General features: G+C 33.5%; 1 protein-coding gene across 2 annotated transcripts in view; it reads right to left on the bottom strand.

Annotated features, from left to right (window-relative positions):
- LOC111149636 (neural cell adhesion molecule 2) overlaps positions 1–23,919 on the bottom strand; it is a 514,271-nt gene that overhangs the window by 67,224 nt on the left and 423,128 nt on the right. For both annotated transcript variants that reach the window (XM_022506828.1, XM_022506836.1), the window contains one exon: positions 14,619–14,792. In XM_022506828.1, the coding sequence (XP_022362536.1) occupies positions 14,619–14,792 (174 nt within the window). The remainder of the gene's footprint in view (positions 1–14,618; positions 14,793–23,919) is intronic.

The raw sequence follows: 23,919 nt of genomic DNA, 5'->3' as shown, positions 1-23,919 counted from the left end.
AAGCTAGTATAAATTCAAATTAAAGTATTATAAATTTAGGATGTTAAATGAAGTTCCCATGGTAACCAAAAAGAAAATAGCTATAGGACAGGCACAAAAACAAATGAGACAGGAATTTAAACATTTCACCACAAAAAAACTAACTAAATACAAAAGAAGACAGTAATGTGGAAAATAAAGGACAAAAATAAATCTGTAAAGCATAAAGAAAACAAGTAGCAGAATGACAGAAGTCCTCCCCTTATTGGTAATTACTTTAAATGTAAACGGATTAAACTCTCCAAACAAAAGACAGAGATTGGCAGAATGACTAGAATGATATTATCCAACTATACGCTATCTTAGATCCAAAGACAAATAGATTGAATGCAAAAGGATGGAAAAAGATTGTCCATGTAAATAGTAACCAGAAGAGACCAAGGCTGATTATACTAATATCAGAGAAAACAGACACTTTAAATCAAAAAGCATCTGAGCAGACAAAATGGAAATTACATTAATAGAACTTTCAATACAGGAAGAAGATATAACAATTATAAACACACACATGTTACTGATAGACCATCAAAATGCATATGAAGGAAAAACTGATAGAAATGAACAGAGAAATAACTCAACAATAATATTTGGAGTCTTCAATACTCCACTCACAATAATGGACAGATAAATTAGACAGAAGATAAGAAAAGAAACAGAGGACTTAAGCAACAAAATAAACCAACTAAATTTAGAATACTGTCCAAACAACTAGATTATTCTTAACTGCACATAGGATATTTTCCAAGATAGACCATATATTAGGCCACAAATTAAATCTCAACAGACTTTAAAAGTTATATATAAAATAACTTTTCTAACCATAGCAGTAGGATGTTAGAAATCATTAATAGAAGGGAAATTTTAAAAAATCACAAAATAATGAAAATTAAACATTGCATACTTAAATAAACCAATGAGTTAGAGAAGAAATCACAAGGGTAGTTAGAAAACACTTAGAGATGAATAAAAATGAAAACATCATTTATAAAAAACTAATGGGCCACAGCAAAAGCGGGGCTCAGGAAGAATTCATATCTCTAAATGCTTACATTAAGAAACAAGCAACATCTCAAAACAACACCTTAACTTTACAACTAAAAGAACTAGAAAAAGAGGAAATGACTAAACTCCAAGCCAGCAGAGTTAAGAAAATAAGAACAATCAAGACAGATAAAAATGAAACAGAGAATAGAAAAATAATGGAGATAATCAATGATACCAAAAGTTGATTCTTCAAAAAAGATCAAGTTAAAAAAAACTTCAGCTACATAAGCTAAGACCAAAAAAAAAAAAAAAAAAAAAAAAAAAAGCTAAAATTACTAAAACCAGAAATTAACTGGAGACATTACTACAAATGCTACATAAAAAGGATTATGAGACTACCATGAATAATTGTATGCTGACCAATTGGATAACCTAGATGAAAAGAACAAATTTCTAGTTACACAAAACCTAGCTACACAAAGACTAAATTACAAAGTAACAGAAAATCTGAATAGATGTATAACTAATACAAAGATTGAATCTGTATTCAAAAATCTCCTGACAAAGAAAAACCCTGGACTCAATAGCTTCTGATGAATTCTCATCAAACATTTAAAGAAAAACTAATACCAGGGTGCCTGGGTGCCTCAGCTGGTCGTGTCCAACTCTTGATTTGGCTCAGGTCATGCTGTTATGGTTCTGTGATTGAGCCCTGCATCAGGGTTATAGCTCAGCATGAAGCCTGCTCCAGGATTTTCTCTCTCCTCTGTGCCTCCCCTACTCCTCTTTCTCACATACATAAATCTTAAACAAAAAAAGACAAACTAATACAATTTTTTCTCAAAAATTCCTAAAAGAAAAATGAAGAGGAAGGAACACTTCCTAACTCATTCTATGAAGCCATCATTAACATGATACTGGATTCAGATAAAACACTACAAAAAAAGAAAGAAAGATAGAAAGAAAGAGAGAAACCACAAATCAGTATCCTTTATGAACAGTGATACAGAAATCCTCAATAACATTCTAGTAATCCAAATTCAGTGGCATATTAAAAGGTTTGTAAACCATGACCAAGAAGAATTTATTCCTAAAAAGGATGTTTCACATACAAAAGTTAAACAATGTAATATAACACAATTATAGGATAAAGGGAAAAAATATATATTAATCATCCCAATTGATGAAAAAAGCATTTGACAAAATTTAATACCCTATCATGATAAAAACACTAAAAAATCCCTAGGAATAAAAAGTAAATACTTCAGCATAATAAAAGCCATATATTAAAAATTTCCAGTTAATCATACTTAATGGTGAAAGATTAAAATTTGTTTCCTCCAGAATCAGGAATCAAGGCAAGGATGCCTGCTTTTACCACTTCTATTTAACATAGTACTGGAATTTCTAACCAAAGCAATTAGGCAAGAAAAAATTTTAAAAAGCATTTAAATTAGAAAGAAAGAAGTAAACTTATCTCTGTTCACAGATGATGTGATCTTATATGTAGGAAATTGTAAAAGTTCCACAAAAAACTTTCAGAACTAAAAAAATGAATTCAGTGTAATGAGAAGATACAAAGTCAACACTCTAGAATCAGTTGCATTTATGTACACTAACAATGAACAATCTAAAAAGTAAAATTCAGAAAACAATTCCATTTTGATGGCATCAAAAGTAATAAAATACTTAGAAATTAACTCAATGAAAGAAATTTAAGATTTGAAGAACAGAAACTACAAAATATTTTTGCAAAAATTGTGTGAAAGAAATTAAAGGAGATATTAATAAATGGAAATATATCCCATATCCATGTATTAGAATGTTTACTATTATTAAAAATGTCAAAAGTACTCAAAGTCTTATAGATATAATATGTAGGATAAGCAACCCCACCAATAAATGAGGGGGTAAAACAATGCTACCCTAGACAGGAGATCATATGTCTTGAACTCCAAATCCAAAGTTCATGCTATGTGTGGCTGTGTCACAGAACTCAGCTGTGAGGATGAAGATCTCTAGTAAAATGATCTAAACTGAAGCAGTTTTACAGAGCTCACTAATTTTTCTATGATGTGATAAGTATCCTAACTGTCCACTGATCTGCCCAATCTCCAGAACTGCATAGGAATGTTCTATGACCTAAGGAGGTCTTCTTTCTTTAATCTTAGGTGAGCTAGTACCAGGTTTTATGGAACAGCTTATTCTATAATATTAGCACCCAGAAAAGCTAGCAGAATCTTTGAAAACGCCAAAGAAAGGGAAAAACAACCAACTTGCTTAGATGGTTCCTTTTAATTTAGCCTGGATACCGTCATAATTCACAGAAGTTTGGGAAGAGTTAATAGCTATATAATTTTATTTGAGTAAAAGTAAACCTAATAATTAAGTAATCCATTTATTCATCTCAGGTGATATAGAAGATTCAAAGGTCCATACACTATGTTACACAGGCTCTCACCTGTGCAATCAAGATGGATAAATGTCACTTGTATCTTAATACTTATGCTATGAGGTGAGAAGCTGCCAAATACTAGTTAGTATAAGCAATATTTACTATAGAATTTCAAAGGAATGTAAAAATATTTCTACTAAAAAATAAATAAATCCTTACCAAAAAGGTCAAATTTATATTGGACCTTGATGGATGGATAGGAAAGAGTAGACAGCATAACGTAAACTCAAGAATGGCCGTAAGAATATAGAATGTGTGTATGCCACAGTGAGTGGGCAGGCTTTGATGGGCTATGTATTTATTTAGTGATTTTTTTAATTTAATTTTTTTCAGTTTTCCAAGATTCATTGTTTATGCACCATACCCAGTGCTCCATGCAATACATGCCCTCCTTAATACCCACCACCAGGCTCACCCAACCCCTCACACTTCTCCCCTCCAAAATCCTCAGTTTGTTTCTCAGAGTCCACAGTGTCTCGTGCTTTGTCTACCCCTCCAATTTCCCCCAACTCACTTCTCCTCCCCATCTCCCAATGTTCTCCATGTTATTCCTTATGCTCCACAAGTAAGTGAAACCATGTGATAATATTTAGTGATTTCTAAAAAGGGCAGTGAGAAAAATCAAAGCAGTACATCATTAGTGTAAAATGTTAATCAGACCTGCATATGTAGAAAAAAAAACGAACACAGAAAATGGCAAGAGTATGAAAAGTAAGAACGTTGTCTGCATGGTCCATACATGATGTAAAAGCGTTGGGAACCAGAGTACTGTCAGTCTCTGAAACCATTTATGATCATGCCAGTCCATGATGGCCATCCTGCCTATATGATGGCATTACTGAAGGCATTAGAATCTTCCCAGTAATAGAAGAATCTAAGAGCCACTTAGTACATAAAGGAAAAGCTCTGTACTCCTCCTTAACTTTGAGAATATTTATATACTATAATACAGAAAATGCTGTTCATAATGATGAACTTTTTAACAATCAAAAAATCAAATAATGTTTATTTAGTAAGGTGAATTATTTTAGGCATGATTTAAAAAACTTTAGGAGTATAAAATTTAAACATATCTTCTAAGATTTCCTATTAGTTAAATTCAGTATTAAAATAACTACAATGGTCACCCCACAGTGATTCTTTGCTAGAATTAAGAAAAATTTATGAGTTATATTCAAGGAAAAATCGTATTTATACTGAATATTAAAGTGTCCAAAAATGTGTATGTTTGAGCAGTGAGATGGACTCTTATTTTTTTAAGTTTCTAGTAACCAATGAATACTTCTTTTTCCTGTGGATTAAATATCTATAAAACACTCATGAAATATTCATGTTTCTTTTCTCACTACTCACAAACATCTTTCTTATATAAATTAATTTCATTTCTTCATACCACTTATTTCTCTGATTTATAAAATTATATACATACAGATGAGTTCATTAATTTTATTAAAAATTTAAAAATCATTTGTATAGAATCTCTTTTTATCATTATAACAGAGACCAGGCTAAGTACAGAATTATGAATGAATTGGGGTCTTCATATTGGGATATGTGGGGAAGTTTCCAGCATACAAATAATTTTACTTAAGGGTGGTATTTCACTCAATTTCTCTCCTAGCCTTGTTTCCTGTATATTTCCCATATGTTTTGATCTATGTAGCTTAAATTCAGTAAGATTGCTATTAAATATAAATTTCTGATTTAGCTCATTTCTTTTAACAGGCACAATGAAAACAGTCCAAGGTATTCTTGTTTTCATTTTTAACACACAGAATTCTACCCATTATACTCAAATTAGAACAAATTTCCTTTCAGTGAAAATACAGAATTAACATGGATTACTTTTATCCCCCTTTCTTTGAAATTCATAAGAGTTTATTGCCCTTGTATTTAAAATAGATGATTTTTATAGTCAATTTCTCTTTTACCATGTGAAATATAGTCATTAAAATGATAACCATTTTTCTTCAGACACATTTATGTTGGAAATAGTGTAATTGTAGAAAATATTCTTTGTAGAGAATTTTTAAAAGCACTAGAATATATTAAGATTTTAAAATCTGCAGTAGTTTAGAGCTAATCTTAGTGATTACTTAAAATTGTTTCTAAAACAGTAAAACTGAGTAGTAAACTATTTGGTAATCCAGTGTCACCCAGGCTACTGTAAATAACATGGATTAAAGAAACACTGGAATAAAAATCTTAAGTGTAATTTGAAATGATGTTATAATAACTTTTAGGTATTGGTAAACTATAGAAAAACTAGAATCCTTCCACAGAAAAAAGCATTCCTACTATAACAGAAAAGAGTTATGTCTCATAGATAACTTAAAAAACAAACAATCTAATCCCAAAACCCTCTCAGACCCTTTTCATCACAGCTGGTAGCCAAAAAGTTTGTTGAGACCTGGTATGTTATAGCATTGCACACCTGAAGTAACTATCATGTTCATGTCATTGGGCCACATGAACTCTTCACTCATTAATTAGAAAAGATGCCTGCCAATATATCACCAAACAAAAGAAAATTTATGATAATATGTGTTTCAAGAACACAGACAAAAACACACACAAAGGTAAAAGGAAAAAAAAAAACAAGGAAATTCCTTTTTGTTGGTAAAAGGGACCATTGTGTTTGGTTGATGGACAGGAGAAGCAGAAGACAAAGATCTAAAAGGATGATCATGTCATTTGTCATACAGGTACATCTTCTGAGGTGCATTTCCAAAAAAACAAAAGCAACATCAAAAAAATTTTTTTAAGAAGTTTTAAGTAACAAAGGCATATCAATTATTTCTTTCATTACTTTTAGTGGCACCATAACACAACACAGAAAATTCCTGATAAATTTCTGAAAGCGACACATTTGAAGCAATACATGTGTGGGCATACTCTAACTTTAGTTGAGATATGATGCTCATTCTCATTATTTTCCTTCTGCATTTTAAATAATCACTAGCCTTCTTTTTAAGTATGAACAAAAGCAAAAGGGTTTTAAATTCAATAATGATCACAGAAAACATTTATAGGCAATGACTTTAATAAAGTGGTTCCAATGACAATGTTACTTTCTGAGTTACAATTCATAACAAAAGAAGCCCAACCCTGTATATTTTCACTATTAAAATTAGTTAATAATTTAATAGAAATAAATCTGCTCTATTACATTATTATTCACTCTGTTTATATAGCATTGTTTATATACAGTATGTTCCTCAATTATCACTGAAGAATCAAGAAGCTGTTGAATAATCTGAAATCTATTGCATGATTAGTGGGCTTTTGAACAAAAAAATTTTGAGTGAAAATAAAATAGCATGTTTTTCAATAAGGACTGGTTGTATTAAACTACCTTTTGGATTTTAACAGGTTCTTTTACACAATGTAAAAATATCTACCAATAGGCAGAGCTGCCTTATTGAATAATTTCAATGGGCTTCCACTTACATCATAGTCTATGTAAATATTTCTTGTGGTTGTATATTATACAATATATGCAAATTTACACCGTGTGTATCCATATCCGATGGTCTTTGTTATCCTGGGTATTGTTGGGAAAACTGCCAAATTTTGGAGCTCGATCTATATTTAAAATTTCTACTGAATGTGCATGTGAAGCTAGTAAGTTTCCAAGAAAAATGTGAATATTTTTGCCTATAAGCTGCTCAACAGAACAGAAAGCTTAGATAATTATAGGTACTAATCATTAGTAACATTGATATGCTCATTTTTCTTAAAAGTGTAATTTTCAATACTATGTCATCAATATATAAACAAATTAATTTAATATTGTCTGTTTTAAAAATTGAAAAAACTCACATATAAAAATATAATGTTACATCAGAAATTATAAAATTCTGTATATGAAGATGAGATGATAAAGGGATGGTAAGCTAATTAGACTTACAGAAGTTTCAGAAAAGTCTCAATAATTTTTAAGTCCAAAAGGATACAAAACTGGATGATTATCAAACATTTAAACAATTGTACTCTCTTGCCCTTTCCTCAGATTTAAGAGAACATAAATTCCTCTCTCTCACCTCAACAGAAGATGGAAGGTCTATTATCTGGATAAGTCGGACCGAAGAAGTTTTGTACATTGGAATTCTAAACATGAGGGAGCATGGAGTTGATTTGTTGGGCAAACTTTGTGGGAAGCATATAACACCATCTGACAGAAGCTACTATTTCCACGGTGGCCTGGTAGCCAGGTATGCCAATAATAACTGAACAGCCTCAAAATGATATCTTAAGATTGTTACTATTTCACAGATCTCTGTTGATGGGGAAGTTAGAAATACACCTGATGTCAAGGGTTAAAAAACCCTGTCTTTGCACAGAGCTTAGGGGTGATTTTTTTCTTACTTTTAAATGCACATATTCAGGCAAGGATTACCAATACTTGGGGAATGTTTCCAATGTGAATAAGAACAAAACAAACAACAACAACAACAAAATAAGTCTAGGAAAAGAAAACCAAATCATGGAGCAAAAATAACTCTGAAAATGAAATGTCATTACAATTATCAGAGAGATAAGATAATATATTGCATATATGATTTAACAATTTTAAGAACAGAGAGGTAAATCAAAAAATATAATTGTTAAAATTTTAGGGTAGAGTAAAAGATAAAAGTAGAGACAATGAGGAAACACTGGAAACAGGAAGATTGAAAAAATGCTAACATTTGATCAAGAAATTCTAATACAAAGCGATGGGGAAAAAATTACAAAAAAATTGTGCCAAAATCTGTCATACCTCTGAAGGGCATTAATGTCCAGTTTTAAAAGCTAAACAATTCTCTGAGGCAAATAATGTAAAAGCACACTTTGTAGGCTGTATCAAGCCAGCTGCACTAAGAGAAAGTGACTGGGGTTTGTGGCCGATGGGAAGATAGCAGAGCATGAAGGTGATTCCTAGTGAAAAACTAAAACATGGAGAAATGAGGTGCTGTAATAGGCTGTTTGTACAGGGAAATTCCATGCATGTAATAAATAAAATTTCATTGTTGATGTGGAGCCTCATCCTGAATCTATATAAATAATATTAAGCTCATGATTTTGGAATATTCAAACCGGAAAGATTTCTTTATTCCAAGAGAGCTGCTGGTGCCATTGAAGTTAGGGCTACCCCTTTGAGACAAAGGAAGGTACTGGGAATTAGCATCGAAATCCTTCTTAGTATTTGATCTATTAATCTTTATTCTATTCCAGTTTAAGCTCCTACTTAAAATCAGTTTGTGGACCTTTCAGGCACAGGCATATGACTTAAAAATCCAAACCTGTACTTCAAAACAGACTTGGAAAAACTCCTTCACAAAGCTGAAAATGGATTTCTCTACCATACAAGTTGATTTTTTTTCCTTCAGATTTTAATTAAAATTGAACTAAAATTAAAACCTGGGTAAAAAGGGGTGTCTGGGTGGCTCAGTGGGTAAAAGCCTCTGCCTTCGGCTCAGGTCATGGTCCCAGGGTCCTGGGATCGAGCCCTGCATCGGCCTCTCTGCTCAACGGGGAGTCTGCCTCCCTTCCTCTTTCTCTGCCTGCCTCTCTGCCTACCTGTGATCTCTGTCTGTCAAATAAATAAATAAAATCTTAAAAAAAAAAAAAAAAACCTGGGTAAAAAGTTTGGCATTATATGTAATAATGAAGCACGTACATAACCTTAATCACAACATTTGCAAACTAAATGCTATAATGTTAAAATTACCATCTGCAGATTAAAATATACACACTGCAATTGCATCTTGCAAAGCCATATTGAAGGTTTAGTGAAATTATGCAATGAAAGAACTGTAAAGTCCAACTGTGAACTTATTTCCAAATTGTAGTCAGTTATTACATTCTTTGATTAGTAAAAATGGTGAGAATTTGAATAAGTTTCTAATGAATGTCCCATTTAGGAAATGCCACTATTTTCAAATAAAAATCATCTCCCTTATTTTCAGGAACAAAGAGAAATTCTACTATAACCTTAGACCCAAATAAAGCATAGCATGTAATAATCTTGGTTGAGATTGAAAAGACGTCTATGTGTGATTCTAGCTGGCTAAACATTTTACAAATTAAAAGACATAGATTATGCTATCTAAGAGAATTGTTCTATGCTCTGATAAAAAGAACTTGATATTTTAAAATGTTAATTTTTCATTTTTATTTTGAATACTGAAAAACGAGTAGCTGTTTTGCAAGATTATTATCTTCTCTTCATTTGTGCCCAATGAAGTATATAGAACATGCTTACAAAGTGTTAAATGATAGGGTAATGAAAATGTCATATATCCCTCCCAATCAAAAAGTCTTGCTACACCTGTGATACGTATTTTTCACTCAAAATTAAATGTCAGAATGACTCATATTCGAAGTTTGAATAGTTCAAGTTGTTGATATCAGATTTGTTCACAACTCTCCCCATTTCAAATTTAGTTTTATGTCACATCAGTGATTGGGATGATCAGTAAGACTTCAGCTAAACCTTGAAGAAGATAATAACTCGTCTAGACTACAAATACACCCTAAACCTAGGGCCAGGTGCAGAGTGAGCAGGTGAAATTCACAGGAAATTAATTAATGAGTTATTTATAATCAGAATCTACTAATAGAAATTTTTTTTTTTTTGCTAAAGTTTTCTTGCTTATGCCACCACAATCAAGCAAGAACAGATATTTACTTCTAGGTAGAAGTAGATATATGAAGAGTATACAATAAATTATAGATATTTATGAGTCAAGAAAAATAAATGAATGTCAACTGAACTCATGTAAATTAAAATAAATAAATAAAACCATGTCGAGGGTAAGAAGTCACAGCTGAAATATTCACAACCATGACAACTTTTTCACAGATAAACCTAAATCTGTATTCTAACAAATGCCTCAAAGCCAATGAGTACAGCTATGCTTACAAAACTCAAACTTTAAGATGAATTATCAGTTCAAACTATAAAACAAAGGCACAAAAAAAGCATTTCTTCACCATTCAAAACTATGTATGTGCTTTAATAGATGTCTTCAGAATTTCAATACGATTACCTACACAACCAAAAAATCAAGTCTTTTAAATATGCTAACAATTATACACACTGTTTCCAAAAATCTTTTTAAATGCACATATAATCTCATAGGAAAGGAAGGCAAACTCTGAAATATGAAAAAATGATGTGAATGGGGAGACCTGAAGCTAGAGGAGCAATTATGTAATTGCTTTTCTATCAATTATTGCAGTCTTGTGGAAAATCTCACTGATACTCAAATAGCTGAGAGCTTTTGCACAGATCTGTAATATAGAAGATTGGGTTTGAATGTCCTCACTGGGGAAAGAAGAAAGAGGGAGATCAGAGACTTGGACCCCTTCATGAAACCAGGAATGCCAAAGTCCTTAGAAGAAAGTAAAACTGTGGGTTAGAAAAATTTTGTTTGGCTTGGCCTTGAACCAAATCCCAATTCGGCAAAGGGGGTTGGATAAAAACTTCTTGAAAATTAGTAACTATAAACTGGCTCTCATAGCACAGAAAATCTCAAATGAAGAAATTAATTTAAGGTGCTCTGGTACTTCCACCTTTGGAAAGTTCCAGGGCAACTACCTGAAGCAAAAGAATATCTTTTGTGGAAGAAGCCCCCAAACCCCAGGCTTTGCATGATCCTAGTAAATAAGATTAACAAAATATGAGATCACAATTAAATCATAAAATATACTACTAAACAAACCACCATAAGTGAGATACTGCTGAAACATACAATGAACAAATATAACTTATATACATTAAAACTATGATCATTAAAATTTTGATAGAGAGTTTTAGTGGGAGATATAAGTGAATTATGAATTAGTGAACTAGTAGAACAAAAATAACACAGTAAAGGAATGAAACAAAAAAATCTAGGTAAAGAGAGATGATAGTCTAATATCTCAAATAACAAATGTAGCATGTAACTTGGATTACCAGAATAAATGAATAGAGACAATGAGGGAAGAAATAATATTCATATTCAAGATATCCAAGGTAATGATAACATTTTCCAGAATTGATGAAAGAGATGGATCTTTAGATTGAGAAATACCAAGAACCTCAAACAGAACAAATGAAGAGCTCTACATTAGGACAAGTAACTAAACCTCAAGATACCAAATTAAAGTAGATATCACAAAACCAGCTTAAGAAAAAAGTCAAAATATTTACAAAGAAAGGACAACTTCCAGCAGACTTTAAAATAACAAGGGAAGACAGAAGAGGGTAAAATACTCTCTTTAGATCACTAAAGGAAAGTAATGATCAAGCTGGAATTATATACTCAGCTAAACTATAATTTGAGAATAAAGTCAAACTAAAAAAACATTTTTAAGATACTTTTCTTTAAAGAAATGAATGAAAGCTACGGATCTCCCTTCCAGAATATGTACAGATAATTATAAAGTTGAAGACAATTTTTAATATTTTCACTATTGTTAAGCTTGCCCTCTGCTCCAAATCATTGAACTTTCACCCTTAAATCAAGCTGCATTAGACAGCTGTGTACTGGGCCTACATTCTTTAGATCCTTTATAATAATTTTTTACTAAATTGTTCTTGTATCTTTGTATTGCATTGAAGCATAATGTTTCCATTGAAGGAACTATGTAATTATTTCTCTCTCAGTTATAATCCTTTTGAAACCATCAATGACTACATCACATAATCACAACTCACGTGTACACAATGTCTATCATACATGTTCTGGACCCTGTAGTCTAGTCAACCATACATATATGGGGTGGAGTAAAGAAACATGTTTAAAATGTCCAACTTTAGCCATTCTGACAGGTTGTCCTTCTTTCCTTTTTCTCTCTCTCCCCACTCTTGTCCCTTCATTCCTGCTTTCTTCTTTTCTAAAAAGAAACTTTTAAATAATAGTGATATTTTAACTTTCTAATTCATATTTAACTTGGTCAGGCAAATTATTCCCTAAATTCCCTATATAACTCCTTCCACTAGCTATCTAAAATGTATTGCCAACAAACACAAACATACACACACACACATTACATATTATATATATTTTAATATTATAAAAATTATTTATATATAAATATATTTAAAATTGTATAACATACTTTCAAATTTTATACACACACACACACACACATATATATATATTTATAAAATGAATTCATATTCAGACTTTACAAGGCAAGTAATTCTTGTTCCACTTTCTCAACTCTTAACTGAATAGAGGGGGAAAAGGTGCATAACTGTCAACAGTATGGCTTTGGAATCAGATTTCCTGTTAGGTTTTGAATTTTAGCTCTATTATTTACTCATATTACCTTTCAGATAAGAAGCTAAACTTTATAGTCTCAGTTTTCTCTTTTATATAGATAGTCCTCAGCTTTATCCTCTGTAAAATAGAAGATATTGATAATACCAAATTCTTCAGTTTGTGCTCAAAATCTATTGATTTATTTTCAGTTCTTAACATGGCGACTAAAATAAAATAAATATTTATGAACTATGAACTGATTTGTGTTCTTTCTTATATATAAGTTTTATAAACATAGAAATCTGCTTCTGAAACATGGATACCCGAAGTAATAAAACAGGTTTTTGAACATGAACAACTCCATCAGATCAAGGCAATTATAAATCCATAATTGTGTTGTAGCTTTGTAAGAAGTCTTGGGAGAATCTATTAAACTTCTTCACCAGGGTGGAGGGGTGAGGTGTGGCAAGATTATTCTGCCAAGTTTAATTTCTCTAATATTCAGTTTTAGCCTTACTTTTCTTCATGGTTGTGCAAGGCACACACTTGGAGTGTTCTGTAGTGTCTGAAATAATTCATTTGTCTTTCTGTCTCTCATCTTTCACTTCTCTTGTTTACTCTCTTAAAAAATAGTGTTCTTTAATCTAGGATAATGACTTCTTCCACTAAAGTCTCAGAACTCATTTGCTCATTCTTTAGGGGTACTGTCTTCTCTCCTGAACCACATAGCATTTGCACAAAAAAACAGTACCTATCCAAATCCTCTCATCATTAAACAAACAAACAAACAACAACAACAACAAAACCCAAAAAACAAAACAAAACAAGACAAAAAAACACAAAATACGGTAAGAGCTGACATGTCTGGGGGTATTATCTGAAGAGTGTAGTAAATGACTGATGACAGATTAATGCATATTTCTGGCACTTCTATCAAAAACCTGTAGTTACTCTCAGTAAAAATGGAACTAGGGGGTATTGACACAGGTGAAACTAGAATGATTTTATCTGTTCTGTCTCTGCTGTCCACTAGGACAGTTTTTCACAGGAGGGCTCATGCTTTTCTTCATAGAACAGCTCATGCCTTTTACAGAGCCCTTACACCAGGCATGTTAGGATCGAGCCAGGGCCAGCGCCAGCAGAGAAGGGATACTACAGAACAATAGTTTCCTCACTATTTTCTTTACTGTCCTTTTGGACTATGCAATGTAGTTCTATATTCCAACAAACAGAGTCTCCCTCTTGTAATTAATTGTCATTTCCTACTTTAGCTTCTTCCTATAATGGGAAAACAAATCACATTTTCACAGTGATGAAATTCTGTATGTGAAAAGAAGTGCTGTAAATTGTTTTAATTTCTTAGAATTAGCTTATTCCATTACTTGAAAGACCACAATTTGTAGGAAAACTTGAGTTTTCAAAACACAGTTTTGAAATAAATTTTAGTAGACAGGTAATTTTTATAGATGGCTTCATATACACATATATAAGATTTTTACATTTTACATTTCTGTATTTCTACCTTTTACAACATGAATTTTATACTTATGGAAGACATATTACAAATAAATTAAAAAAAAATATTTCAGAATATCCAGCCATCAAATCTGACATGTCAGTAGTTATTTCTCCACCACCAAAATTCTACATACTAAATTTTCTCTCCAAAAATTGAACTTCGTTGAGTTTGTTAAACTCTTCCATCTTTATTAAAGATGAAAACTTTCCTACTCTGTATTAAAATTATTCCCAAGAAGAAAAGGGCAGTGGAAATGTCTTCCCAACTCTACTTCATTAAAAGAAAAAGAAAGTCCACATTGAAGAAAAACGAAAACCCCATCACACAAGAACACTGAAGGTCAGCTTGAATTAACCGACAAACTTTGAAATCACTGACTCACTTTGAACTCCATGGGAGCGTACTATTTTCCAGGTTTCTGATGCCACTTCTTTGACATCCACTTGATAGTGATGAATAGGCACACCTCCATGGGAGTCCGGCTTGTTGAAAGAAACCTTGGCTGTGGTCTGTGACAGCTCTATAATCTTCACTCCATAGGGACTGGATGGCACATCTACAGGAAAGCAAAAACAAAGGAAATATAAGCCAGGTAATATGGGCGGCCATTATTAAGGCGTAATGGTATGCTGACAATTAGGAATAAAGGAAAATTGCTCCCTATGTCACTTAATATATTTGAATTAGATAGCTTGCATAAACTGCTGAATGATGTTTTCAAATTGTAGGAAAGTATACATTAGTCAATCCTTATAGAAAATGAAGAGTAAAATCTTTGCTATCAAATTCCATTGATGGAGGCATTAATTTTACTTCTGCCTTTTCTATACAATTTGGGGATTTTATTTGCATTCAAAGGAAACAAGCTCCCCTGTGTATGTCTGTGTGTGTGTGTGTGTGTGTGTGTGTGTGTGTGTACACGTGTGTATGTGTAAGAGAAAGAAAGAAAAAGGGACAGAGACTGAAGGTACAATTAAAAAAACAACATAAGAAGAGGGGTGCCTGGGTGGCTCAGTGGGTTAAAGCCTCTGCCTTCAGCTCAGGTCATGATCACAGCGCCCTAGGATAAAGCACCATCCTAGGATCAAGCCCCGTATTGGGCTCTCTGCTCAGCATGAAACCTGCTTCCTCCTCTCTCTGCCTGCCTCTCTGCCTACTTGTGATCTCTGTCAAACAAAGAAATAAAATCTTTATTAAAAAAATATAAGAAGAAACAAAGACTTTGTTGAATCATCAGTACAAATATCTTTTGTGAAGATGTGAGATTTTTTTGTTCATTAAAATTATATTAACAATTTTGGAGAAAGTGTCAAGTTTAGAGTAAGTGTCCTTATAAACTAAATAAAACTGTAAACTACCTGTTCTAGTTTTGCTTATGTATTACTTAAGTAAAATAAATCTTTATGTGAAACCCTTATATTTTAAAAACAGCTAGAAAGTCTGTCTTGCGTGTTTTTGTGTCCATCCATTACATTATTTCAAGCTCAATAATGTATCCTGAGTGAAACTTTGTTTTTTCCAGTATAAAAAACTTTATAAATAATTATCAAAAATGCTAAAGAGGCAAGAGGAGAAAATAAGAGAGAAAAAAGTCTCACGAGGAAATTAATGAAACTTCTACTCCAGAAACATAAAGAATTAGAGGTACATTAAACACTGAAGGGATCTCTACCTCTCAGTTTCTTTTTCTCCTCCCCCCCTTTTTTTTTAAAGTAATCTCTACATCCAACCTTGGTCTTGAGCTCATGACACACGATGAAGAGTCACGTACTCACTCTAGTGACTGAGTCGGCCAGGTGGCCCTCTTCTCTTTCTTTTCAATATCATATTTGAAACAATCATAAAGTTGGAAATTTACATATGATATACTTAAAATATATACTTATATTATAAAAATATATAAGTAAGGGGTGCCTGGGTAGTACAGTCTGTTAAGCGAATGACCTGTGGTTTCAGGTCAGGTGGCGATCTCAGGACCTGAGATTGAGCTCTGTGCCGGGCTCTGCAATCAGTGCAGTCTACTTAGGACTCTCTCTCCCTTTGCCCCTCCTCTTGCTCTCTCACTCTAAAATAAATTAAAAAATCTTTAAAACGCATACACACAACACACACACACACACACACACACATACTCTCTGAAATTAATTTTATAAAACAAAAGTAAAAGAAAACTTGAGGACACCTGGATGGCTCAGTCAGTGAAACACCTACTTTCAGCTCAGGTGGTGATCCCAGAGCTCTAGGATCGAGTCCTGCATGGGACTCCCTGTTCAGCAGGGAGCCTGCTTCTCCTTCTCCTCTCCACTCATGCTCTCTGTCACTATCTCTGTCTCTCTCAAATAAATAAATAAAATCTTAAAAAAAGAAAAGAAAAGAAAAAACTTGATTGAAAATAATACAGGAAATGTAAATTCCTGTTCTGACACAATCAAACATTCATATAAAAATCTTTAATGGCTGTCAAAAGTCAAGTGTGCCTCATTTGCTTGACTTGAAAGAGAGCACTATAGATCACATAAAAATATGCCTTATAAATGGTACTGGGAAAGAACCAGGAGGGCAGTTTTATGGCCTTTTAGATATGAATATTGTAGAGAAATGCAACAGTGTACATTTCAGCTTTAATTAGTAACTGTAAATTATTTGGATATCCTATTAAGTGCATTATGGAATAACTTTAAGATTTGGAGATTAATGTGAAGAATATTGATGTAACCCAAAATCATATTGCTATTAAAATCTTGCCTGGAAATAAAAATTTTAAATGACCTAAAAAATCTATGAAAGATGCCATATATAAACATTACCATAGTTTCATGTTTCTTTAATCCCCAGGTTATGACTGTACGTTCTTTTAATCTGTAGGTTTGGCCTAAAGTTTGCAGAAACAAAACAAAACATACACCAACTCCATGTTTGCTTATAACAGGACTGCCAATTCTTCACTTAATGCCTATTTATGCTCTACTGTGAGCCAGGTCTAAATTGGGCATCATAGCAATTATAATCTTCAGTTTACGGATACATTTGAAAAGGAAAGGTGCTAAGTACTGAGGGGGGAAGGGAGAGATGTGATACTTCCTGGCCTCCACCTTTGACCACACATTCAGATTGGACATGGTCCTTGGTTCTTACTCTGATCACAGAGGTACGCATCAATAGCTAGCCTGTGCCCTTGACATGATACAACTACAGAGAAATAAGCATCATTTTTTCTTAGCACAAAGGAACCATTACCAAAACTCGAGCCAGAGGGTATGTTTTTCTAGCCAGATAGTCTATTTTCCGACGGGCTGACTCTTACCCTGGTTTTTCATTTGCATTTATTTTTTGCTGGTCTCTTCTTTCTGCTACTGACTAAAAGGAAAACCATGCTTATGACTTGCAGCTCTCATATATCCCTAAATACTTTTATTTCTTTTACCTCCTGATTTTAGATGTCCAACCACTTACTACCAATGTATTCCACACTTACACATATGCATGCATACATATATGCAACATTGAGAAAAGTGACTGGACTATACTTAGTCCCCAGGAAATAGATGATGAATTGAACATTTCAGTAATTAAAAATAGTATACAAAGGTACAAAACCTATTCAAGTGAAAAGGGTCTAATAAGCCTAGAACCAATATCTCTGATTCATCCCTCCACTCTCAATTGTTTTATAATCATGTTCATCCTCAAGTCTATCTCTTCTATACATCATAAGTCACAAAGTTATTTTCATCATTCCCACATCATAATTCTTGTGTTCTACTCTTCCTTCCTGTTTCCACTTCTAAGCCCAAATCTCATCTGCCTCTACCTGCAATGCCATTAGTGGCTCTTGGCTTCCTTTCCTATTGGACATCCCACCAAATTTCAATCCATACGGCATGTAAATGCAAAATCAATCTTTCTAAAGCACCACTCTAATCACGTCACTTCCCTGGGTAGGGTATTCAGAGCTTCCTCCTCTTTATAACATCAGGCTTGGGCTTTTCAGTCTGGCTTTCAATATCCTGAATTATCTGACCTCAGTGGGTCTATGCAAACAGAGAATCATGTTGTCAAAGACTACCAAACACAGTCCTATGTTTACAATTGGTCTTGTGGATATCGGATTCCATATACAAAGCTTCCATCGCTGTTAGTATATTTTTCTAAACTACTTCCTAGCACCTTCCATCTCAATAATTAATGAATGCCACCCAATGCAGTGAATAAAACAATTGTACAAACATGTGTTTCTTTATTCTTTCTTTTCACCTCTACTAGAACCAGCAAAAAGTTAGATGGAGAGCTTGGATATATATCATCAGAATCTATGCATCCAAAGTCTGACCTTGCTACTTTTTTGAACTGCAATCTTAGACAAATCATTTGTTTTTCATCAGTATTTTTCTTTCTAAAGTGAAAATTAGAATGATACCCACTGCTAAGGTTGCTATAAGGATTAAGTAATGCAGTATACAAAACAGACCTGAGATGTACTTAGCAAATATTGTCACTGTCATTTTGTTATCCTTCCCTGATAACCATATCCCTTCTGTTGCATTATTGCATATCCACAATATCAATATTTTATTTTTTAAACTGAGGCATTATTTATTTATGACATATTTACAGACTTACAGAATTGCTCTTTTTCCAATTTATTTTATTTCTTTTCAGTGTTAGACACAGAGACTTGTTTTTATCCAATACATCATCCTGCATAGAACCTTAAGAAAGAACATCATATTCTAGGAGTAAAAATCCAAGTGTCTTAATAATTTATGCATAACCCCACATCTTTTGGACACAAAATACCATCAGTTTGGCTTCAGAGAACACAAATACCTGCTTAGAATTTTTTGAAGCCAAGGAACAAAGTAAATTCAACAATATAAAGTAACTTATTTGACCTTGAGTGTAATATTTTAATTAAAAAGAAGGTAAGAGATATAATAACATTGAGGTTCAGCTTAGAGATGTGGATGGTGTATGATAGATACCAAAGAACTGGGGCCGTGATCTAGGAGCAGGACGAAAACAATCTTTAGCAGACTGTTGTAGGAAATGCTGTATGCAATTAAATTAAATGCATTAGTTATTCGTTTCCTCATTAAAAAAGGGGGTAATAACGACAATACTAAAGTTGCAGTCGTGAAGATAAATTGGCAGATATAAATCACTGGAAATTCACAAATACCATTTTCACTTTTCTTTTCTTTAAAAAGGCTGTCAGAGTATAAATAATGTTGACAAAGATTTTGATATTTATACATATGCCTAAAGCCACAGCTTGATCAAAGTATAAAAGTGAAAACTTCCAGAAAGTCTGACTTGGTGATTATGTTATCTTGTGAAAGGTTAAAGAGTAAAAAATGAGAAAAGTTGCTTCTCTGAATTTAATCCTGATAAAATAAAATATTAAGAGGAATTATGGGGCGCATGGATGACTGAGTCTGTTGGGTATTTTGGTTTCGCTCAGGTGATGATCTCTGGGTCCTGGCCTTCACACTCAGCGAGGAGTCCACTTTCCCTCTCCCTCTGCTCCCTCCCCTGCTCACATATGCTCTCTCTCTCTTTTTTAAATAAATAAATAAATAAATAAATAAATAAATAAAATCTTAAAAAAAAAAGAGGAACTAGTAAGTGAAGTGGAAGTACATGGTACAAAGAGCTTTATTTAAAAAAAAAAAGCACAACAATAAGATATAGATAGAGATGTCTGAAAACAGATTCAAAATAATACATTAAGTTCATCATATTCCTCTAACAAATAATACATCATATTCCTCTAACAAAAAAAAAAAAAGAATCCCAAAGTAAAGATACACTCTATAAAGCAAAATTCTAAAAGTATATATATCCAAAGGTACACATGTGGAAGAAACGGAAGGGAGCTCATGAATATAATGAGACTGCATAGGAAATCTTGGATGAGTAAATGTTTTAGAAACATTTTTAAAGTGAGATGAATCATGGAATTACAGAGCAGTAACTCCTCTGGCTATAGGCTAAGCTGAAATACAGTCTGTTGAAGACAACAGCAACAACAACGATTAGCTCTTGCATATGTGCTTTAGCTAGCACACTCTTCCTCAACTGCATCCACGATTCTTTGCAAATATAAATCGATCTCAATATGAAGACCGAAAAATAGAAGTCATCAAGCAAGCTTGCTCAAATTATACCCTATCACTTCTGGATGAACCTAAAATGGAAGGCTGCCTTCCTCTTGTTTTGGAGGCCAAACCCTACATCTCTGAATGTAATTTCTTTAACTTCTCTCTTCTCTAGATCACTGCATCACCAGAGAGCTCTTCTCTTCCCTTTTGTGTTTTTAGTCTTTTGTATTTTTAGTCTTTCTTGTATCTTATTACCATGAACTATAAAGATCTCTCACATGATACACTTTCTTCAGTTTTACTCTCTTCTCAGGCCATAAACTTTTTTTTTTTTTTTTGCTTCCCTGTCCTGCTATTTCAACAGGCTGTTCCTAATTTCTTCCCTAACATCTTTACTCCTGGGAATCTGGTTTTCTCAAACACTGGGAAGCTGGTGACAAAGGTATGATTCAGAGTCACTGACTCAGCTCTTTCCCCATGGATGAGGATGTGGGTATGGCTAAACTTAGATCAATTGAAAGAGTTTGATATTTGTCAACCTTTCCTGAAGTGAAAGTACTCAAGTGAGTATTGGGCCAGAATGGTGCTTTAAATCTAGGTAACAGACATGTCTTAGACTTTTTCTGTTGATGCAACGCATCCATTTCTATCATCTAAGCTACTCCCCTTTATCAGAAGAAATGGAAGACAAAATCTTCCATTTCGCAGACTTACTTGCTGGTATGGTTTCAAGGGTTATGAAGGCACTCAGGGTGAGATATCAAGTAAGTGGTTTACAATACTGGTGGGGAGGGAAGACACTCCCACTTTTCTGAGGAGGTTCATCTGGACAAGAGGGCCTATAGATGTGAATGAAGGGAGAAACTGGACCCCCTACTCCACAGCCTATTCACAGGTTTCTGTGTGGTACGGCTGTCAGGTCAACAGAGGGGTAGCTTGGCAGTAGGGTTTCCTGACTTCCGATTAGCAGTTGCAGACTTGACCTCTGAATTGCACTTTGCTAATCTGACCCCTGAAGCCAGAAGACTGGTGACTCTCTTGTCTTCCCTTTCCTCTGTCTTTTCAATGATTTTATAACCACTCAACTCAATATTCAGTTCTTTTCTGCTTGGTTTCTTAGTCAGTCTCCATCTGATAAAGACTCAAAGATTAAGGGATTGTCTCATAAAGGACTGACCTTCCTGGATTCAGCAAGGCCACATAATGTGCAGTGTTATATCAGTTGCATGCATCTGGGGACTATGCTGAGATGGGTTCCATCTGCTTCTGCTCTGAGTGACCATCTTCCTTCCAATAAGATTTTGTCTCTATTGTTCCTATTTCAGTTACAAACTTCATCTAAGCGTAATAGCAAATTCACAACACATCTAAAACCTTATACATTTCTTATTTCACTACCTATCTGGTTTTCCCCAATTGCCAAATCTAAAGCATTATTCTACTGATCTTTTCACAACACTTGATCACACATCTTTAAAATTTTCTTTGTACAGTGGTTATATTAACTCTCTGAATAATTGTTTCTCATTTTATTTGTTCCTATATTTTTAAGTCCAATGACTAACCTGAGGTAATCCAGGGATCTCTCCTTAATTAGATCATTTCTACTTCTAATATTCTCCATTGAAGTGCTCATTTACGCCTGAGGTATAAGTGGAAATTATTTCCCTCTGTAATACTCAAGTATTGACCCTTCTCACAAGTCATGGACTCCCATATCCCATTATTAATAGGGCATTTCCATTATGACTAACAAACATATTAAATAAAACATACTAGATCCTTTATACATTCAATAATTCATTTAAACTTACTACAAGTCAGTCAGTTTTATGTTGGAGGCAAAAGTGAGACAGCAATCCCTACTCTTTTGGTGGTTACATTGTAATTATATAAAAGTAATTATATATGTAAATTTTACATTGTATTTAGATAAAAGTAAATATATATATATAAATTATTTACTGTAAATACTGTGGTCAAAAATTTAGCAGGCATGGGAGATAGTTGGGAGATAGGGATGAAAGTTGAAGTGTTGTAGTTTTAAAAATAAAATAAGACAAAATCAGAGATGGAGACAAACCGTAAGAGACTCTTAATCCTCGGAAACAAACTGAGGGTTGCTGGAGGGGAGGTGGGTAGGGAGATGGGGTAACAGGGTGATGGGCATTAAGGAGGGCATTTGATGTAATGAGCACTGGGTGTTATAGACAACTGATGAATCACTAAACTCTACCTCTGAAACTTATAATACACTATATGTTAATTAGTTGAATTTAAGTAAAAATTTTTAAAAAGAAAAAAAAAGAAATTGGGTGAACAAGAATATCTTTGCTAAAAAAGGTAATATTTAACCAATAACCTAAAGGAATAATTAAAAAAAAACTCATGAAAATGTGAGGTATAGAAAATAGTAAGTAAAAAGATGAGCTATGTCTTGGGTTTTTAAAGAAGGGGGATGATCTGGGTAGTGGAGCACGACTAAGGTGGGGGAAAAGGAGACAGAGGACAGAGAAGTCAAGGAGGGCAGGGTAGGAAGGAACATTGTGAAGCCTCATAGGCTTTCATAATCACTATGTCTTCATCCCTGGACAAAATGTTAAGCCACCAAAATGCTTTGAGTAGAAGAAAATCATGTTTTTTAACTAGTTTATTTGTTTGTTTTTGTTTTTAAAGAATTCTTCCTGTTGTTGTTGTTTATTTAAACTATACACCAGGGGGAAACTTCCTGCCAAAGCAGGAAGACCAATTTAGGAATTTATGGAACAATCTATATTAAGATCAAAGCAGACCAACAAACCAAAGAAATAAAAACAACCAAAATATAGAATTTGATTTCACGAAACCAAGGAGACTTTGGAAATACCTTGCTAGTAGAATCAACACGACACATCAAGGGGTTGGGCCTGAGTAAATAAGTAGATTCAAGGATGACTGAAAAGGAACAACTGAAAAGTGGCAGTTGCCATTTATTGATATGGAAAGAATGCCAAGGGATGGTAGGTAGGGGTGATTGGCTTTGGATATCTGGACATCTGGACATTTGCATTGTTTATAAAACATTTATTTTTTTTTAAGATTTTATTTATTTATTTGAGAGAGAGAGAAAGAGAGAGAGAGCATGAAAGGGAAGAAGGTCAGAGGGAGAAGTAGACTCCCCAGGGAGCTGAAATCCTGATGCGGGACTAGATCCTGGAGTCCAGGATCACAACCTAAGCAGAAGGCGCTGGCTTAACCAACTGAGCCACCCAGGCACCCCGCCTATAGAACATTTAAAGGGAAAGGGAATTAAGCAGTTGGTTATGAAAGTGTAACATTCAGGAAAAAGATCCAAGATGAAGATATATATTGGAGTTACAGATGGAATACAGGTGGTATTTAAATCCATAAGAATTTAGCATATCAAGGATATGAGTTTATATAAAAACAAAAAGATCCAAAAATTGAGGGACAGTGGTTTTTAACAGGTCAGAGATTTATAACAACTAGCAAAAGATATCAAGGAAAGCCCAATGGGGAAGGAAAACAAGAAAAGCATGCTGACATGCTAGCTAAGCTGGAGGCTGAAGAGATGATTCAAGG

This window comes from Enhydra lutris, unplaced genomic scaffold (assembly GCF_002288905.1).
Source record: "Enhydra lutris kenyoni isolate GAN:26980312 unplaced genomic scaffold, ASM228890v2 scaffoldscaffold2, whole genome shotgun sequence".
NCBI lineage: Eukaryota > Metazoa > Chordata > Mammalia > Carnivora > Mustelidae > Enhydra > Enhydra lutris.
This window is presented reverse-complemented; position numbering and strand designations above follow the sequence as displayed.